Source organism: Emys orbicularis, chromosome 14 (assembly GCF_028017835.1).
Source record: "Emys orbicularis isolate rEmyOrb1 chromosome 14, rEmyOrb1.hap1, whole genome shotgun sequence".
Classification (NCBI taxonomy): Eukaryota; Metazoa; Chordata; order Testudines; family Emydidae; genus Emys; species Emys orbicularis.
This window is the reverse complement of record NC_088696.1, coordinates 39,162,358-39,181,938: the sequence shown is the minus strand read 5'-3', so window position 1 is coordinate 39,181,938 and position 19,581 is coordinate 39,162,358. Positions and strand designations below refer to the sequence as shown.

At 43.3% G+C, this 19,581-nt stretch overlaps 1 protein-coding gene across 1 annotated transcript in view; it reads right to left on the bottom strand.

Moving 5' to 3' along the window:
* Positions 1–6,200: 6,200 nt before the first annotated feature.
* Positions 6,201–19,581, bottom strand: part of KCTD19 (potassium channel tetramerization domain containing 19) — a 34,085-nt gene continuing 20,704 nt past the window's right edge. Inside the window, exons 6-13 of the mRNA XM_065416804.1 lie at positions 17,477–17,699; positions 16,427–16,587; positions 14,107–14,210; positions 11,660–11,802; positions 10,753–10,836; positions 9,174–9,282; positions 8,247–8,299; positions 6,201–6,237 (exon numbers count right to left, since the gene is read on the bottom strand). Coding sequence (XP_065272876.1) covers positions 6,201–6,237; positions 8,247–8,299; positions 9,174–9,282; positions 10,753–10,836; positions 11,660–11,802; positions 14,107–14,210; positions 16,427–16,587; positions 17,477–17,699 — 914 coding nt within the window. The remainder of the gene's footprint in view (positions 6,238–8,246; positions 8,300–9,173; positions 9,283–10,752; positions 10,837–11,659; positions 11,803–14,106; positions 14,211–16,426; positions 16,588–17,476; positions 17,700–19,581) is intronic.

Genomic DNA, 19,581 nt, shown 5'->3' with positions numbered 1-19,581 from the left:
TTTACTCAAATCCCATCTTCTGCGGAGCACCTCGGCAATCATCCACCAAATTGAGAAATATGTGACACTGAAAGACGCATGCCTGTACAACCAACAGGCAGCACTACATAAATGAAGAATACTTACTTGTAACCAGAGTTCTCTGGGAGGACTGCATAGTCACAGTAATGGTAACGCGCTGCCTGGCGCAGTCTAGTGGTAGAACCTTCTCCAACGATTACCCACTAGAGCACATGTGCACCTCCTCCTACTCCTCACTTCAGGGTTTCCAAAAGTTCTGAGAAAGCGCGCTCTACCCCCTCAGTTCCTTCCCCGCTAACCCATACAAATCATAATAGGACTCTAAGAAAGAGGGGAAAGGTGGCGGAAGAAAGAATTTGAGTTACAAGCAAGTAACCACCTCTTCTTCGTGTGGGTCTGCATATTCCCACTTATGGGTAGTTTGACCAGAAGGGCTGAAAAACTCAGAAAGAGGAAGCAGAGTCGTAATGAAATAAAGACTCACGCACCACTCTACCTAATCTGGCATCTGCTTTTGAAGCCAAATCCAAAGCATTATGTTCGGTAATTCACCGACTTCCAAGTCAGTCTTACAGACTTCCCCAGTAGGGCCATGTTTAAGGTAAGCAAGAGCTGAATAATATCTTACAACAGTAGGCCCAGAAACTGTCACCAACTTGTAACATTCAATGATACATTATCTAACCCATCTGTAAATAGGCTGCACAGATACATGATGACCCACAGGATTCTTAGCATAAGAAACAACCAACTTAGATGAACTTCCAAAACCTTGTAGCTCTATTTAAATAATCTCCTAGAACCCTTCCAGCATCCAAAGTATGTAACATATATTAGTATGTGATTTTTTGGGAAAAATACTGGTAAATTAATTATCTGATTCATATGAAAAATCAGACACTAGTTTTGGCACAAACCTGGGATCAGGTCTAAGAACCACCTTGTCCTTATGAAATCTTGTAAATGATGGATCAGTCATTAGGGCATGCAACTTGCTCACCCTTCTGGCTGATGTTATAGCAACAATAAAAATGGATTCTCTGCCAAGGTTTCAAAAGGTGGCTTCATAAGCGTGGATAAAACCAAATGAAGATCCCAAGAAGGGACAGGAGCCCCAAGAATATCAAACCCTGGATGTGAGGCTTCCTGCACAGGAGGTAGGATCAGTGTGGATGCCATGCAAGCCACCAGATCAAGATACCGCAAAGCATCCTCTGAAGGGGAAAATGCAGAAGCCACACTCACATGTTCGTCCAGTGACAAATCAGCGTCATGGGGTCCACTCACCACTAGGGGCAGCTCCTCCTGGCCGCTCTGGGGAATCAGCTCTTTTCAGGTCCGAGGCCCCCTTCTGCTACTTGCTGTACACTCTGTTGCCGCTCGCTCGCTCGCTCGCTCGCTCTCTCACTAACTGGAACTCAGGATGCTCCTTCTTCGTGACTTGTCCCTTCGGCCAGGTCACTGTGCGTGGTTCCCTCTTCAAAGTCTCTGCTTCACTAGCAGTCTCAGGCAGTCTTCCCATTCACTGCCCCAGGGTGCCACTTCCCCAGTGGCTGGCAGAGGAACCCGGGCCCGCTTTCTACTCTGAGTTCCAGCTCAGGGACCCTCTAGTCAGCAGACAAGGTCTGTTCCCTCCTGGACCTTACTGCCTTTCCCTGAGCCCCTTCCTTACCTTCTGGCTCTCCGCTCCTCTCTGGGTTTGCCAGCCTCTCAACTCTCTCCTCCCAGGGAGTAACTGTAGGCTCCCTAATTCTGTAGCCTCCAAACACACCTCCCTTCTCCTAGGGAATGACTGCAGACTACTTCCCTGTGGCCCTTTTCTGTTATCAGCTCCCTGGCTTTATAGAAGCCCCAACTGTTCCTGCATACATGAGCTTCCTCTAATTAGGGCTTTCCCCTAAGCCTTAATTCTCCCAGCTTGTAGCCTAATAGGTTAATTGGCCCATCTGGCCTCCGTTAACCCCTTTAGGGCAAGTGTGGGGTGAACACCCATCACAACCAGTATCAAAGTCCATCTCCATATGGTGGGTGATTCAGAACCTCCTGTGGTGGAATATAATAAAGCCCTAGAGCGCAGGATTACCATTCTTTCCGGTAGCTGGGATCTGGGAACATGCCTGTAGCAGGAGGAAAAAAGAAGTGTGGAAACCTGGGCTAAAGAGGCATGAACTGGGACGAATCAGGTCTCTTAATTCTTGCTCTATCCTCCTCTAGCTGAATATCTGACTTCGGAGCTGCTATGGACCTCACCAAAGATAGCAATGGACTTGGAGGGTAAAGAGAGACAAAAAGCAAGAAAGATCTGCCTGGCTATCTTATAGGAGTCTTACGAGGAGGAGGCATAGATAGATCCAGAGAAAGATTAATAATCTTTGCTCTTCTCTTTTCAGGTGAAGAGGATGCAGATCACAGAACCAACCATCGCCATCTGCCTCTCACTCGTATTTGAGGAATGCTCAGACGCAGAACAGTGCACATCAACCACCACAGTAAAAGTCAACTTCAGATCTGAGGATGGTTCCGGAACAGGAGTGGAGGAAGGAGCAGGCCCCCCTGACCTAGAGAGAACCAGATCTGGAGATATATCAGCCCCACACTGCTGGTCTTCAAAGTCAAAAAGAGAACCAACTTAGGTTTCAGAGACAGAATGAGATGGGACTAGTAAGTCTGATGTACAGGATCTGGCACTGCTAACAGTGACTATCCTCTCCTTCACCTTCTTCTTCAGAACCAATCCACCCAGAGCTGACAATGTGGCTCTAGGTTCCTTAGCAGGCAGACATCTTTTTTCCACCAACTGTGTCTTTGAAGCCTTGACTACTTTAACAGAAGGATCCAGAGCCAGCACCAATGAAGACTTTGGTGTCTTGGAACCTTTAGACAGCTTAGCCTTGCTGAAGGAAGCCAATGGAGATGAAATAGGCCTCTTAGACATTGGATCCGACAACCTCCTGGAACTGGATGGTTAGCAGCAAGAACTTCCTTAAGCAGAAGCATTTGCAGTCTGTTCTGCCTCTCCTTGCACGCTCTGGGTGTATCAGGCAAACAGAACATCCAGGAGTAGTCTTCCCACAAGCACTTACGGCACCTAACATGGTCGTCTGGCACCAAGAAGACAGCTGAGCCTGAAGCACATCTCTTAAAACCCAGCTTCTTCTTCAGTTCCGCCATTGCACGGAACTGCCTTACACACTATACTAAACTAGCTATACTTATTACTACACTTAAAACTACCCTATGCTAAAAATTATACTAATTACAACAACTATACACTATCAAAGGCACTGTCAATGCTGGAAACCCCCAGAGCCCTATGGACTGGAGTGGTTCACTTCCATCTGGTGCAACAGTTGGAAGGAACTGAGGTGGTAGAAGGCACTGTGCCCCCTTATATAGCCTTACCCTCAGAACATTCAGGGATTCTGAGGGGAGGGCGAGGAGAGCGCATGCGTGTGCTCTAACGGCCACTGCTCAGAGGTGTTTCTACTGCTAGGCTGCACTGGGCGGCACATTACCATAAGTGTGAATACGCAGAGCCACTCGAAGAATCACTTTCAGATTAGCCCCCTCTCAAGTCATCTGGTGGATGTGTCTCATTGTTCTCTCTGTCTGGCCCCTATGGATTGCTGAACATCTCCTTGGGGAACTGAGTGTCCTCAATGCCAATGGAGTCAAGAGCAATTGAGGTTACTCAGCCCCTCACAAGAGAAGCTTAGGGTCGGATTTACAAAAACATCCCATTTTTAGGCTCCACTGCAATCCACAAAACTCCTGCTTGACAGCCATCTACCTCTGTAGACACACAAACTCACTTGGCACCTAGGCATCTATGTTCCTGCCTCCGAGCACACGCACTTGAGAGACAGCAGTTCCTCATTCAAATCCCTTCTCATCAGGCAGTAGAGGGGCTTGAACCAGTGATCCCTCACATCCTGGTGGGGCTCTAGCCACTGGGCTAAAGATCATAAGAGAGCTGCTCCTGCTTCCTTCCTCCCCAGCTCTCTTGTGTAGATCTAGGTGGCCTATGAGCATGCCTACTTGATCAGGCTGTGACCCTGCACTCTATGTGGTTTTATGAAAATATGCTAATGAGTATGAATATAATGTAACTGGAATATGCTTCATGCAAAAGGTCTCTTGTAAGGTATCATTACAAAGCTTATAATCTACTGAGTGTGGTCATCCTATTTGTATGTATGTATCATTCTTGTATCTGAAACTAGAAATATGAAATATAACTCAGGTCCTATTGTAATTATGCAAAGTGTGGGCCATTAATGGTGGCTTGGAATTTTGATGGCTCCCATTAACCAGGACAATTGACTGCAGATGGCTCTGTTTACTTGTAAGTCTTCCTGTATACATGTGTGCTGGCAAGTGGGCAGGGCCGGCTCCAGGCACCAACGAAGGAAGCAGGTGCTTGGGGCGGCCAATGGAAAGGGGGTGGCACGTCCGGGTCTTCAGCGGCAATTCGGTGGCAGGTCCCTCAGTCCCTCTTGGATGGAAGCACCCACCGCCGAATTGCCGCCAAAGAATGAAGCGGTGCGGTAGAGCTGCCGCCGAACTGCCGCTGATCGCGGCTTTATTTTTTTTTTTTTTTTTTTCGCTTCTCTACTTGGGGGCGGCATAAAAGCTGGAGCCGGCCCTGCAAGTGGGTAATGAAGTCTTGCAGTGCCATGTGATCATGTCACCTGAACTGGAATCCATCTTTAAGCTGGTGCTTTTCCATTTCGAAGGAGGAGTGGGAACCCAGAGAGGGACAAAGGATTCCTGCCTTGTGCAAAAGATATATAAGGGGGTGAAACAGAACAAAGGAGGCTGCAGTCATGAGAAATCCCCTAGCTACCACCTGAGCTGGAACAAGGACTGTACCAGGGAAAAGGATTGTGCCCAGACCAGAAAGACGTCCAGTCCGTGAAAGAAGCTTATTGAAACATCTCTGAGGGTGAGATTTTATCTGTATTCAGTTTTCTTACTGTACTAGGCTTAGACTTGCGTGTTTGATTTTATTTTGCTTGGTAATTCACTTTGTTCTGTCTGTTACTACTTGGAACCGCTTAAATTCTACTTTTTGCATTTAATAATATCACTTTTTATTTATTAATTAACCCAGAGTATGTATTAATACCTGGGGGGGGGGGGCAAAGAGCTGTGCATATCTCTCTATCAGCCTTATAGAGGGCAGACAATTTATGAGTTTATCCTGTACAAGCTTTATACAGAGTAAAACTGATTTATTTGGGGTTTGGACCCCATTGGGAGTTGGGTATCTGAGTGCTGGAGACAGGAACACTTCTTAAGCTGTTTTCAGTTAAGCCTGCAGCTTTTGGGGGCATGGTTCAGACCAGGGTCTGTGTTTGTTGCAGGCTAGTGTGTCTGGCACAACCAGGCAGGGCACTGAAGTCCTGAGCTGGTGGGGAAAACAGGCTCAGAGGTAGTCTCAGCACATCAGGGGGCAGTCCCATGGGGTTTCTGTGATCCGACCCGTCACACAGGCCCCTCACATTAATTAGGTGGAGGAGGATCTGCCTTCCCACAGTTCATGAATTGTTAGCAAAGCTTGGTGCCTCCATGCAGCCCAGATTTCGACACCTATCTCCATGAGAGGGGCAGGGCTTAGCACACATCTCTCATAGGCATCTCCCATTGGCTAGGTTAGGCAGTTCCCCGCCTAACATGCTGGCTTTTGTAGATCCCATCCCTCTCCTCATACACTGTATAGCAGAGGTGGGCAAACTACGGCCCGTGGGCCACATCCAGCCCGCGGGATGGTCCTGCCCGGCCCCTGAGGCTAGCCCCAGGTCCCTTCCCCGCTGTTCCCTCTCCCCCGCAGCCACGGGGCCGGGGGGTTGGATAAGGGAGCCTGGACACTGAACTCAGGCTTTGTGGATTACAGTGTTGTGTGATTTTCTAGGCGCCTAAAAGTTAGGCATTGTGACGCTCAGCATCCCTATGCCTACGTCCCTTTGTGAATCTGGGCGGTGGTGTCTTGCAGCATTGGGTCTTATATTAAGCTCCTTGGGGCAGGGACCCATGTCTTTCTCTCTGTTTTACATAGTGGTGTGTACACTGATCGACAGCCCTCAATAAATAATCATAATTTGAAAGTAGTTACTTAAGAAGAGGACATGGTACCTGGGCAAGTGCTACTGCTCATCCCCACGCCGAACATGCCAGTTTCAAGCTGCTTTAGCCAGGGAGGGGTTGGGTGAGGATCTGTTAGAGAGGGGAAATCGTGACACAAATAAGAAATCGGGTCTTTTTCGCACAGCTCCTTCCTTTTAATCTCCGGTTCTTCTCAAATCTTTTTTACATCTTGCAGCCCACGTGCATCCTCCCATGTTGCAGTTCCCTAGACACATTAATTATTGTTTCCCCGGGCTTCTGAACTTCAGGCGCAGGCCTCCACTCCTGCAAGGTGCTGAGGAGTCCAGGGTGCAAAACGTATTGCAGCAGGGACTGAGCAGTGCGACATCAGGCGCTTTGATGCTCATATCCCTGCAGAAGGGGCTTTCATTTTAAAATCTGGCACAAGATAAAGGAATACAAATAAATCACAATTAATACATACTGGGGAATCTAGAAAGCTTTTCTGAAGGAAAAGGAAATTTGCCCTTCACCACCTTCGTACCCCTTATGAGCAATCTGCATTCATTTACACATTGTGGGTCAGCACAAGGAGCGTGCCCCACTTCAGTCGCACTCAAGCCCTAGGCCAGGTCTACACTAGGAAATTAGGTTGGTAGAACGATGTCGCTCAGGAGTGTGAAAAATCCACACCGCTGAGCAATGCAGTTAAACCAACCTAACCCCCAATGGGAGCGCTTCTTCCATCAACAGAGCTACCGCCGATGGGAGAAGCCCTCCTGTCGGCGTAGTTAGTGTCTTCCCTGAAGTGCCACTGAAGCACAGCTGCACTGGTGCAGTGTTTTACGTGTACATCTGCCCCTAGTTTGGAAGCTGAAGTGGGCCTCAAGTGGCATAGGTCTAGAGCAGTGTACAGGGGTGAATTTAGTCATTCGAGTGCTTGCCTCTAGCTGCAGTGGGAACCCCTCTGGTTTGTGGGAGAGCAAGAGGAAGAGGTGAGATTCTTTCATCCTGACATTTCTTTTTTGTTAATCAGTATCACCGGACGTCTCTGGTTTGTTTAAGTATCACGTTTGCTAGTTAATTTCTCCTGCCATTGTTAAAGTAATGAGCACATGACACTTACCTTTTTCTGTTTGCTCCTGGCCCCTCCACTCTTTGAATGCTGCAGTTTTTTCCATTGGGTAAATCTCCCTTATGGTGCTGAATCTGTGTTTTTCAGCAGTTAGGGTAACTGGCAAATTCTGTTTGAATGTGTGTTGCTCCGAATGTTTCTCTTCAGCACTGAACGCAGCTTGAATAGTCTGGTCGTTTTCCTGAACTCCATGACTTATTTTCCCAGGAGACCTGCCAGCAGGATCTTTGATGTCACTCCCATTTTCAAGTGTTTTATGACAAGGTATATTATCTGCAAGGTTACTGTTGGATATCATCACATGCCGGAATTCACATCTTTTGGAGTTCACCATGTCCCATTCCTTTACCAGGGAAATTAATTTCTGAATGGGAGTGGCTGAGTTTCTATTTTCTGATTTTTTTGCTAAATTGCCTCTTTCCCCTTTCTTCCTTGGAGGGCTTGCTGAATGTTTACAATAGCTGGAATTTCCCCCGATGTCTGTAGACTGATGATATCCTCCAGGTTTATTCCTTCGTTTTGTCCCTCTGCTCTGTGAAATCATTCTGGTATACTTCTCATTCTCTCCTTTGCTATCCTGCATGTTTTTTATTTTACTCCAGGTATTAACACACCAGTTACTGAAATCCACAGCAGTGTAGGAATGTTCCTAAAAAATGGAGTGAAAAGTGGTTATTTTTAAATTACTCTTTTTATTTGCCCCAAATGAAAGGTAAATTTTGCCTTACCTGATCACTGATATTTTAGCACTGCACAAGCAGGGCCTTTTTGTGGTCTAAGTTGTATTGGCATAAACTTGTGAGGCAGCAGGAGCTGAGAACTGGTCATTCTGAGCACCTGAACCTTGCCCATGATACCAGAGCTAAGCCCACAGAGGTACTTAGACATTGTGGGCTAGATCCACTAGGGATTTGAGTGCCTAACTGCCACTTTGGCAACTCATGAAACTCATGCCAAAGGCCCAATGGAATTCTCCAACTAGGCGTTCCCCTGCCTATCTCACCTGTGGGGCTCAATCCAGTAGGCATGCTCAGAGCATGCCAACCAGACGAGACTCTGCATAAAACAGACACAGGTGGAGGAAGTGCCACCCTTATTCCCATTAGTTAGAGCAATCACCCAGGAGATGGAAACCCAGGTTCAAATCCCCTCTGCCTGATGTGGAGTAGGGCCAAGTGTGCCTGTTCTTAATGATCCAAACTAAAAACCTAGCACAGAGAACATTGAGACAGGAAGTAGCCTTCCCTGAGGCAAACTGGACAGGCCTTGATCAGGCATGTTTACTCCAGAAAAGAAGCACAAATTGCTCTGGGAACTCAAAAAGGCAATGGCACAGAAGCTATCTAAACACACCTGAACACTGAAAAACTATCCAAAGAAGCTCAACTACAATAATTGGCTGCAAATGACTGAGATTTTCTTTCTCCTGTTATAGAAGGAACCCTCTCACATTTCTGTAATAGTTAAAGAAAATACCTTCGGCTGTTTTACCCTGAATCTGTATCTCTTGATGCTCAGAAACCTGTGGTTCTATACACAGGTGCTGGAACTCGAGAAGCTGGGGGTTCTGCCGCACCCCCTGGCTTGAAGGAGTTTCCATCATATACAGAGTTTACAGTTTGGTTCAATGGCTCTCAGCTCCCCCACTGTACAAATTGTTCCAGCCCACCTGGTTCTATAAAAGAAATGTCAGTATTTTTTGTGAACTGCTACTGGTACCTTGATGTGAGTACATTCTCAGAAATGACTGCACTTTTGGAATAAAGATTTCCTCTTCACGTAGAAGTTTCAGGACTTTCATTTTTGTTGATAATTTTGCAATAAGAGGTAAGACAACTTGTCCCAAGCTGCAACTGGACAATTTAAACATTCAGGTCTGAAGTGTTTTTTAAAACTTATTGTTCTGAGGTATTTCTGAAAAAAATCTTACTTCTTTTGGGTCTTTGCTGAACTCATGCTCCTTATCCCAAGTCACAATATTTAATCTTCTAAATGGAAAAGCAGCTTCAGCGTAAGTTTCATGTTTTTTGACCCACAATCTGCAAAATGAATATTTTTCAGTTTTACTACATTTGTAAACCTTTGCATTTTTTTCCAGGGACAGCCTAAGGTTGTCGGGTTGTGTGTGCTTTCTGATGAATGTTAAAATTAGTTTTATATTAATTTTAATTATTGGGGAATTATTAGACAAGATAATGGAGTGGCTGATATGGGACTTGATTAATAAAGAATTAAATAATTAATGCTAATTGACATGGGTTATTCTAAAATAGATCCTGTCAAACTAACTCGATATCTTTTTTTGGATGAGATTACATATTTGGTTGATAAAGGTAATAGTGCTGATGTAATATACTTAGACTTCTGTAAGGCGTTTGACTTAATATTGCATGACATTTTGATTTAAAAACTAGAACGATACAAAAATAAATGTTACACATTAACTGGATTAAAAACTGACCAAGTGATAGGTCTCAAAATGTAATTGTAAACAGGGACTGGTCTGTTTCTAATGGGATCCTGCAGGGACTGGTTCCTGGCCCTACGCTATTTAACATATTTATCAATGACCTGAAAGAAAACATAAAATCATCCCTGATAAAGTTTGCAGATGATACAAAAATTGGGGGAATGGTAAATAAGGAAGAGGACAGGTCCCTGATGCAGAGCGATCTGGATCCCTTGGTAAACTGAACTCAAGCAAACAATATGTGTTTTAATATATGTAAATGTATACATCTAGGAATAAAGAATACAGGCCATACTTACAGGATGGGAGACTGAAAAAGATTGGGGGGGGGGCAGGTGGATAATCAACTGAATATGAGCTCCCAGTGTGATGCTGTGGCCAAAAAGGCTAATGTGATTCTTGGATACGTAAACAGAGGAATCTCAAGTAGGAGCAGAGAGGTTATTTTTCCTCTATATTTGGCACTGGTGCAACCACTGCTGGTATCCTGTGTCCAGTTCTGGTGTCCACAATTCAAGAGGGATGTTGATAAATTTGGTGAGGGTTCAGAGAAGCGCCAGAAGAATGATTAAAAGATTGGAAAACCTGCCTCGTGATAGAATCAAGGAGCTCAATCTATTTATTTTAACAAAGAGAAGGTTAGAGGGTGACTTGATCACAATGTCTAAATATCTACATGGGGAACAAATGTTTGGCTCTTCAATCTAGCAGGGAAAGGTATAATATGATCCAACAGCTGGAAGCTGAAGTTAGACATATTCAGACTGGAAATAAGGTGTTCTTTTTAAAGTGAAGGTAATTAATCATTAGGACAATTTACTAAACATTGTGGTGGATTCTCCATCCCTGGAAAATTTTAAATCAGGATTTGATTTTTTTTTTTTTAAAAACATGCTCTAGTTCAAAAGGAATTATTTGGGGGTAAGTTCTATGTCCTGTGTTATACAGAAAGTCAGACTAGATGATCACAATGGTCCCTTATGGCCATGGAATTTATGAGCCTATGAAACTATAGCAAATAGACAAGCATCTTCTTTACCTGTATCCATCACACTGATAAAGTGCTTCAAAAAGAGAAGGAATTCTGTACTCCTCTGCTTCTTGACAAAATAGAGACCATTCTCTGTAAATTGTAAATAAGCTTAACTGTACAGTAATTCTCTCAAATACATTCAGATTATCTTTTCTAAATACTAGTCAATTTTTGAAATCATCTTCTGTAATCAACAATGCAAAGTGATCGTGCAAAATGCACTCTCCCTAACTTGAGTCATTTTTTTATTTTGCTACCGATGCAATCCATTTTCACACATGGAAAAAATATAGGCCAAAACTTTCAAAAGTGTTTACGAATTTTGGGTGCCTTGTTTTTTGGATGGCATATAGGTATCTCAAATTGGGAACCCAAACAATGAAAGGTGAAATTCTGGCTCCACTGAAGTCAAGGCAAAACTTCCATTCACTTCAGTTGAACCAGAATTTCATTCCAGATATCCAAAATAAGTGAACTCTTTTGAGAAAAACAGTTCAAACTTTGAATACCTAACACTGAAAACAAACTGCTCGTGAACAATCAACAGAGCACGATTTATTTGTAGAAATCATACAGCAAATAATTTTGAACAACAAACGAGTTTAAGTAAACCATAACCTGTTTGCAGTCAATTTGCACACAGAAAAAAGAAGCTAAATTTGGTGAATAAATTATTGGCTACAATTTATTTGCTCATGGTTTCTTTAAATTCACAAAGCCTTATGCTAATTTTTTAACACTAATGTTGCTGTATGAATTTGATAATAAATACTACTGGAACTAAAAATCTTGCTTTAATACTTTAATCACCATGTAAATCAGAAAACCTATAGGTTGAATAAGAGATTAATACCTTTTTTCCTATAGATATCTGGAATAAGACTAATAAAATGCATGATCTCTCTTTTCTTACTTAAATTCAGATGGTAAAAACAGCTTGCCAAGTCTAAGGAAGTTGAGAATGTGTCGAAATATTTGCCCATCTCCATGGATTAGGAGACTCTGACCATATGTAATCCAATAAACTTTTTTGCAGTTTGACAGGAGCTCTGGACACTGGAGAAATAAATATATATCGTACCTTAGGAAGTCAGGGTTACTTTAAGACTTGTCTTCTTCCCACCATGTCCCTCCAAATCTCATATCAAAGCAACTCTCCTTCTAGCCAGGGAAGGTTGAATGTAGCTAAACGTAGAGCGAGTTGTTCGAGCATGATGCTACTTCGCTTGCCAATGGGGTTCATTTATATCAGTGGTGCCGAAACTTTTCCTGTCACGCCCCCTCTTACCAGTACTGGAATCTGTCTGTGCCCCCTCCTCCATTACTGCACAGTTGGCTCAGTAGAGGAGCTTGGGCTGATGGCAGAGCTGGCCTGGTGGGGGAGAGGGATAAGGGCAGAGCTGGGCTGGGGATGGAGCAGGGGGCGGAGTGGAGCTGTGGCTGGGGCCAGAGCTGGCCTGGGGGTGGACTGGAGGTGCAGCTGGGGGTGAAGAGGAGCGGTGGCTGGAACTGGGCTGGGGCCTGAGCTGGGCTTTGTGGCACTCCCTTCCCACACACCCCCCAGTGGCTGGCCCGGGTCCTACCATGTGCCCCCCGAAATGTTTCTCCATGCCCTAGGGGGGCACACTCCACAGTTTGGGGACCACTGATTTATATCATGAGCTTGTTACTTCTGCAGTATATCCAGACTTTCTCTGCTTGCTCTGGCATTTGTGGCAGCACAAAAGCTCAGCGCCAACCATGAGCTTAGTACAAATATTTTAAAGGATGAATGTTGATGCTTGTCATTTAAAGCCTCTGAGGCCAGTGTACAGCAGGCGACACACCAGAAAACGGGGTTCTCTGAATACAGGACTTCCAGAGATCTCCATTCTTAGGCCTGGTCTACACTCGGGGGGGAGGGGGGAGAGAGAGCTAAGTCGGTCTAAGTTGCGCAACTTCAGCTACGAAAATAGCGTAGCTGAAGTCGATGTACTTAGAGCTACTTACCACGGTGTCTTCACTGCGGTAGGTCGACTGCTGACGCGCCCCCCGTCGACTCTACCTATGCTTCTCACTCCGGTGGAGTACCGGAGTCGACAGGAGAGCGCTCGGCGGTCGATTTATTGCGTCTTCACTAGACGCGATAAATCAACCCCCGCTGGGTCCATCGCTCCGGAGGTAAGTGTAGACATGCCCTTTGAATCACATTGGCCTGCATGGACCTGGAAACATGCAAGGCCTACGAAAGAGCCCCATGTACGTTCTTTGATGTCAAGGTTGCATTTATAAGAGAGGCTCATTCGTCCTACCCCCCTCATTTCTTCTCTACCTGCCTTTACATAGACAAGTGGGGATGCAGGGAGGGCAAGGATGGCTCTGTGCAGGGAGAAACATTTCAGTCTGTCTTCCTTGCTTACAGGTGCAATTTGTGTCTGTAAATTACACTTCTAGTTTAGTGCTCCTGCAGTCAGGGAATTAGAATTGTGCACCTGCTCAAATTTGTGCCTTCAGTTGAATTGCAAATCCAAAATTCAGTGCAATTTTTGTAGGGGCAAAAGGCAGGCCACCTTTCTGAAAATGCGCTCTGGGGTGTCATGTGTGCATTTTGAGATTTAAGATTGGCTCTTTTTGGCCCTGATTCAGCAAAGCACCTAGGCTTTTCCTTAACTTTACGCATGTGCTTAAGTCCATCTCCATTCAACGGAGCTCCTAAGCATGTGCTTAACTTAAACTTGAATTCAATGGAACTTAAGATCATACATGAACTTAAGATCATACATGAGGGGAGGGATGGATAGCTCAGTGGTTTGAGCATTGGCCTGCTAAACCCAGGATTATGAGTTCAATCCTTGAGGGGGCCACTTAGGGATCTGGGGCAAAAATCAGTACTTGGTCCTGCTAATGAAGGCAGGGGGCTGGACTTGATGACCTTTCAAGGTCCCTTCCAGCTCTATGAGATAGGTATATCTCCATATATAATTATTATATTATGAAGTTAAGTGCATGCTTATGCGCTTCTATTTGTTCTTATGGATTTCTAATATTAATTTTGAGGGAATGAAGCCTGCCCCCACACATGGTTTTGGCAGCCCATGTACCTGGTGAAAGAAGACTTAACCAGGTTCTATCAGCCCCAGTCAATGCTGCTTGTGTTGTTGGCCAGGAGGGGAACACTTCTCTCATGAATAATTCTAGGTGCTTATTTCCTTCAGAGGCTAAACATGTTGCCTTCAGACAGCTCCCAGCCCAGAAATGAAGCTCTGATTGCCCCAGGCTGCCAGACCAACTCCATCGAATGTTATCTTATCACCTTTCCAATACTGAAATGTCTTAGGCAGACTTACAGTAAGGCAATAGAAAGATACTTATTGACTGTACCTTCAGCAAGGTTTGTAAGTATGTTTCATACCAATGGCTTCCCACATAAATTTTCACAATCTGATGCAGGGAGTAGACTCTTACTTCTGCTGTCCAGTCTTCATCTAAGGGATAAGGTTCAAAATGTCAAGGTCACAGTGCAAGTAATTTTAAATAATAATGAAACTTGGTGGTGGATATGACAGTCGTGAGCTACTGATGGGATATCACAATATGGACTCTTTAGTATGCTAAATGAATGTAGAGAATTCTGTGCAAACACACGCAGAGCTCAGGCCTTGCATTCTGTTTCCAGGGGTCAGATATAAGCATTGTCAAGAAATAACCAGGCATGCAAATGTGCAACAGCAAACACCCATGCTGCAGGCAGTATTCCTCTCTCCAGTCCAGTCCAAAGTCTTGGTCTGCATCTGTGAACGTAAGTCTGGTTCTGTTTGGGCTCACCAACCTGGTACATTTACCTGCCCAATGTAGATAAAGCTGGATATGCTGTTGAACCTACACCAAAAAGCTACACAACGTCAACGTTCAGGAGCAGTGGGAAAAGCTGAGGTGTGCTGGAGTTTGCTTTGAAATTTACGACTGATAGAAAGCTTTCACTGGACTTGACTGTGGGTTTAAGCTCAGGGAACTCCTGGGAGTGCAAGGGAGGCAAAGCTATTTCTTCACCACTGTTTGTGTGTTCCTTTTACCACTACTTTTGGAGACATTAGGCTAGCCTCACATACTGCTTGTGTGTGAGGAATGGAAATAGTGTTATGGTGCCTGCTCCAGTCCCTCCCGTGGCCCTGCACAAGCTTGGGCACAATTTAGCCTCTGTGTTTAGCCTCTAGATTTTAGCTGAATGTCTAAATGACTTTCTGGAAAAGTTTAGATTGAAATCAGTAACAGGAATAGTCCATGCAACTGTATAAAGTTACTTATGGATTATCCTGTGATATGCTGCTGGAAAGTTTAAATAAATATTCACCAGAATAAAAATGGTTAAAAATATTTAATTTGAAAAGCACCTGCATTATGAAATATGTGCCTACAATAGCACATGTCAGTACTGAAAGAGATACATAGCAGTCACATTCTCACAGAAGTGATGTTTGGAGGGATGTGGACAATAATATGAAAAGATTAGACAACTCTGGAATGTGAATATGTAAAATAAAATGAGTTTGTACAGTACCTCACCTAGCACAATAGGCCCCCGGTCCATGACTGGGGTCGCTAGTTGCTACTGCAATACAAATAATAGCAACTCAATTGTTAGGCATTTGAGATTGTTACAATTATTTCCCATTTAATTTCTCTAACACAAGCTATGCACCACAGTATGTCATGACGACATCAAGATGCAACAGAGATGACAGAACTCCTTCATACCAAGCCCTGTTGTCATGGATTTTAATTCCATAAAAAGAATTAGTAGGATTCAGTCCTTTGTAGGTACATACATTTCACACAGGAACCCCACTTTAAATATCAATCCCCTAGTCTCATATAAGAACATAAGAACATAAGAATGGCTGTACTGGGTCAGTCCAAAGGTCCATCTAACCCAGTATCCTGTCTACCGACAGTGGCCAATGCCAGGTGCCCCAGAGGGAGTAAACCTAACAGGTAATGATCAAGTGATCTCTCTCCTGCCATCCATCTCCACCCTCTGACAAACAGAGGCTAGGGACACCATTCCTTACCCATCCTGGCTAATAGCCATTAATGGACTTAACCTCCGTGAATTTATCTAGTTCTCTTTTAAACCCTTGTTGTAGTCCTAGCCTTCACAGCCTCCTAAGGCAAGGAGTTCCACAAGCTGACTGTGCGCTGTGTACAACATATAACCTTAACCAGAAAATGTATTGTAGCAACTCAATTCACACAGACTTTCTGGGATGTAAGACTTATTTGCATATCTGCCTGGAAATATGCTGTATGTCATGAAGAGTCTTCACTAATTCTGTCTCTTTCGAGGGGGGGGAAGAGACAGAATTTTCAAGCAAGCAGTTATATTCTAAACATAAATCTGAATGCCCCTTCAGAAATAAATGTTACTGTAGTGCAGTTACTATGCATTGCTTCTAAAGCTTTTTGTTGTATGTATTATTATACAGCTCGTGGGGCTGCAGTAGCCACTTCTTAATAACTATTGGCTCATACTAGATTTTATGAAAATGAGGAGTTTGTTGGTCACATAAAACCCTGGTTAATTTGAAACCTACCTTTTCCTCCTAGCTAGCACTGGATTATTGAGTCTTTATTCTTAATCAGCCAATATCCACTCATCATATTTTAAAACAATACAATCACTTATTGAAAAACCTTTACTTACTGTGTCCCTTCGTCTCTGCGGGTATCTTTTGTTTCAGATATGATTTCAAAGCATCTTTCATTGGTTCATATGTGATGTCCCTTTTGTCCAAGTAAGCACAGAGTTCATGGATTTCAGACATATTTTCAGTAAGTGGGAGGCGGCAAGTTCCTAGCCAGTTCCTATCCATCCAAAGTTAATTGAGAATAGGTCACTAGATCTTTGTCTATTTTATTATACCAAATACTTTATATGATTTATTTTTTAACTAATTCAGGCCAAGCCATTGTTAAGAACACCTGGTAGAAAGCTTTTCCAGCTATTGATACTTGAGCTTTCAATGAGATTTTTCCCATTGAACACTTTTGCATTTCTTCCACTTGACAAATAATGCTAATTCACTAGAACCTTCACATGAGAGCTCCATACCAGACTTAGAACAGGTCTGCAGCATCAGGCCCTAACAGACTATATGTGTTGTCCGAAAAATTTAAACAAATATAAATTGAAGGTGAACTTACAGGCCTTTCATCTGCCAAGACCTGGCAATGGTTGCTGTGAGTAGAGACACCTAAACCTGTTTAAGAGCTGTCCTCCTCTCTCTGCAATGTTAGCGATCAGTGATACTAGCGGAGGAATGCAGAATGCTGAGAGGAGGGATGAACTCAGGTCACAGCAGGTAAGTGAAAGAAATTATTAAACAATTTTTTTTAAAAAGTATGTTTTTAATGTTTCACTCACTTCTTACATCCTTTGAGTTTCTTACATTTATATACTTTTTGGAAAGCATTTCATTGCTTCTTTAGTGCTCCTTGGGGAGTCATTCCTTCTGTCTAGTGTAATGATGGCTGCCCTTCTCTAGGCATACAGGATCACTTTGTGACAAAGCAGAATTTAGCACTTACAGTGCAGTTTAGAAGTTACAATATTCCATTTTAGTAATATAGCTTCAGGAGTAGAACTAAGGACTGCTCTTCCAAAGTTAGTATGCAATATGGCTGAAGAACTCAAACAGAAAATGAACCTGGCCTCGTGAATTTAATGAAGACTAGTATATCAAAGAAAACCTACTTGACATGTTGAAAGAGGACTCCATTCCCAGAGATGTACAGCTGGTTTCGGTCTAAAGTACTTTCTATATGGAGCTGTCCAAGTGCTGAATCAGGGTATTTTACTAAGACACCAAGTGCCATAACATACAAGGGGGGCCTCACAACTTCCTGAACTTCCAGCATCTTGTTTACTATACCCTTCACAGAATCTTCAAGGTTAGAGGTCAGCATAGAGCAATTTCCTACATGAAAAGGAAATACATAAATGTATCAAGACTGTGTTCTAACAAGAAAAGATTAATAATTACAGCAACACTTGCCCTCTCTCTCAGCATTCATGCAATCTGTTGAGAAGTCCTCTGGGTTCAAAATATCAATTTAATACATTTTTCTGTCCATAAGAAATGAATGTTAAAAATGCTCCCACTCAGAAAAGATGTTCCTTTTGTTTGCAGAATTTGCATTTATAACCAACTCCAATATAGAAAAGGTTTTGTTTGCTTGTTTTAGAGCAGGCCCTGCATTTCTTATGGCAGATGTTTTGGCATAACTACAAGGAGTAATGCTTGCTCAAGGTGCTCCTAGAGCCCTTAAGTAGCAGGTCACTAAGACACACTGGGGTTGGGAAGTAGATCCATGCAAAGGGCAACATGGAATAAGTAGAAGTGGGAGAAGAGAACATAGGGGCCACTGTTAATGGAGAGACACAAAGGAGCAACAAGAGACACAATAAGAATTAAGATCCAAGTTGCAGGCCAGGGCAAAGTTGTTCAGGGCCATAAAGATGAGGGCAAGAAATTTAAATATAATTTCATGGGCAAGGGGCACTAACTGAGGAATTCAAAGAGGGAAGTGATGCTGTCTGATCAAAAGGCAAGGAAGAGAAAACGATTTATCTTCTAATTCTGCATCTGAGGAGACCATCATATAGGGGGTTTTGTCTCCAGGAACTGTTATGTCAGAAATTGCCCTAGCTCAAGATTTTTGAGCCCATTAATGTTGATTTTCAATAAGTCTTGGGATACCAAAGGAGTTCCAGAAGACTGGAAGAAAGCGAATGTTGTGCCAATATTTTAAAAGGGTAAACGGGATGACCGGGGTAATTATAAGCCTGTCAGTCTCACATTGATCCCGGACAAGACAGTGGAACATCTGATATAGGACTTGATTAATAGAGAATTAAATAAGGATAATATACTTAATGGCAATCAACATGGGTTTATGGAAAATAGATCTTGTCAGACTAACTTGATTTTTTTTATGAGATTACAAATTTGGTAGATAAAGGTAATAGTGTGGATGTAATAGACTTCTGTAAGGTATTTGACTTGGTACTGCATGACATTTTGACTGAAAACTAGAACAATATAAAATTAATATGACACACATGAAGTGGATTAAAAGTTGTCTAACTGATAGGTCTCAAAATGTAATTGTCAATGCAGAATCATCATTGAATGGATTGAATGGGTGTGTTTCTAGTGGGGTCCTGCAGGGGTCAGGTCGTGCCCTACGCTAGTTAACATTTTTATTAATGACCTGCAAGAAAACATAAAATCATCACTAAAAATTTCCAGATGACATAAAAATAGGGGAAGTGATAAATAATGAAGAGGACAGGTCACTGATACAGAGCATTCTGGATTGCTTAGTAAGCTGGGCTCAAGCAATATGCATTTTAATATGGCCAAATATAATGTATACATCTAGGAACAAAGAATGTAGGCCATACTTACAGGATGGGTTCTCTATCCTGGGATGTAGAGACTGAAAAGGATTTGGGGTGGGAGGGTAGATAATCAGCTGAACAGGAGCCCCCAGTGTAAATCTGTGGCCAACAGGGCTAATGAGATCCTTGGATGCATAAACAGGGAAATCTTGAGTAGGAGCAGAGAGGTTGTATTACCTCTAGTTGGCACTGGTGTGACTGCTGCTGGAATCCTGTGTCCAGTTCTGGTGTCCACAATTTAAGAAGGACATTGATAAATTTGGAAAGGGTTCAGATAAGAGCCATGAGAATGATTACAGGACTGGAAAACATGCCTTAGAGTGACATACTCAAGGAGCTCAATCTTATTTAGCTTAACAAAAGGGAAAGGTGGTGACTTGATGACAGGCTATAAG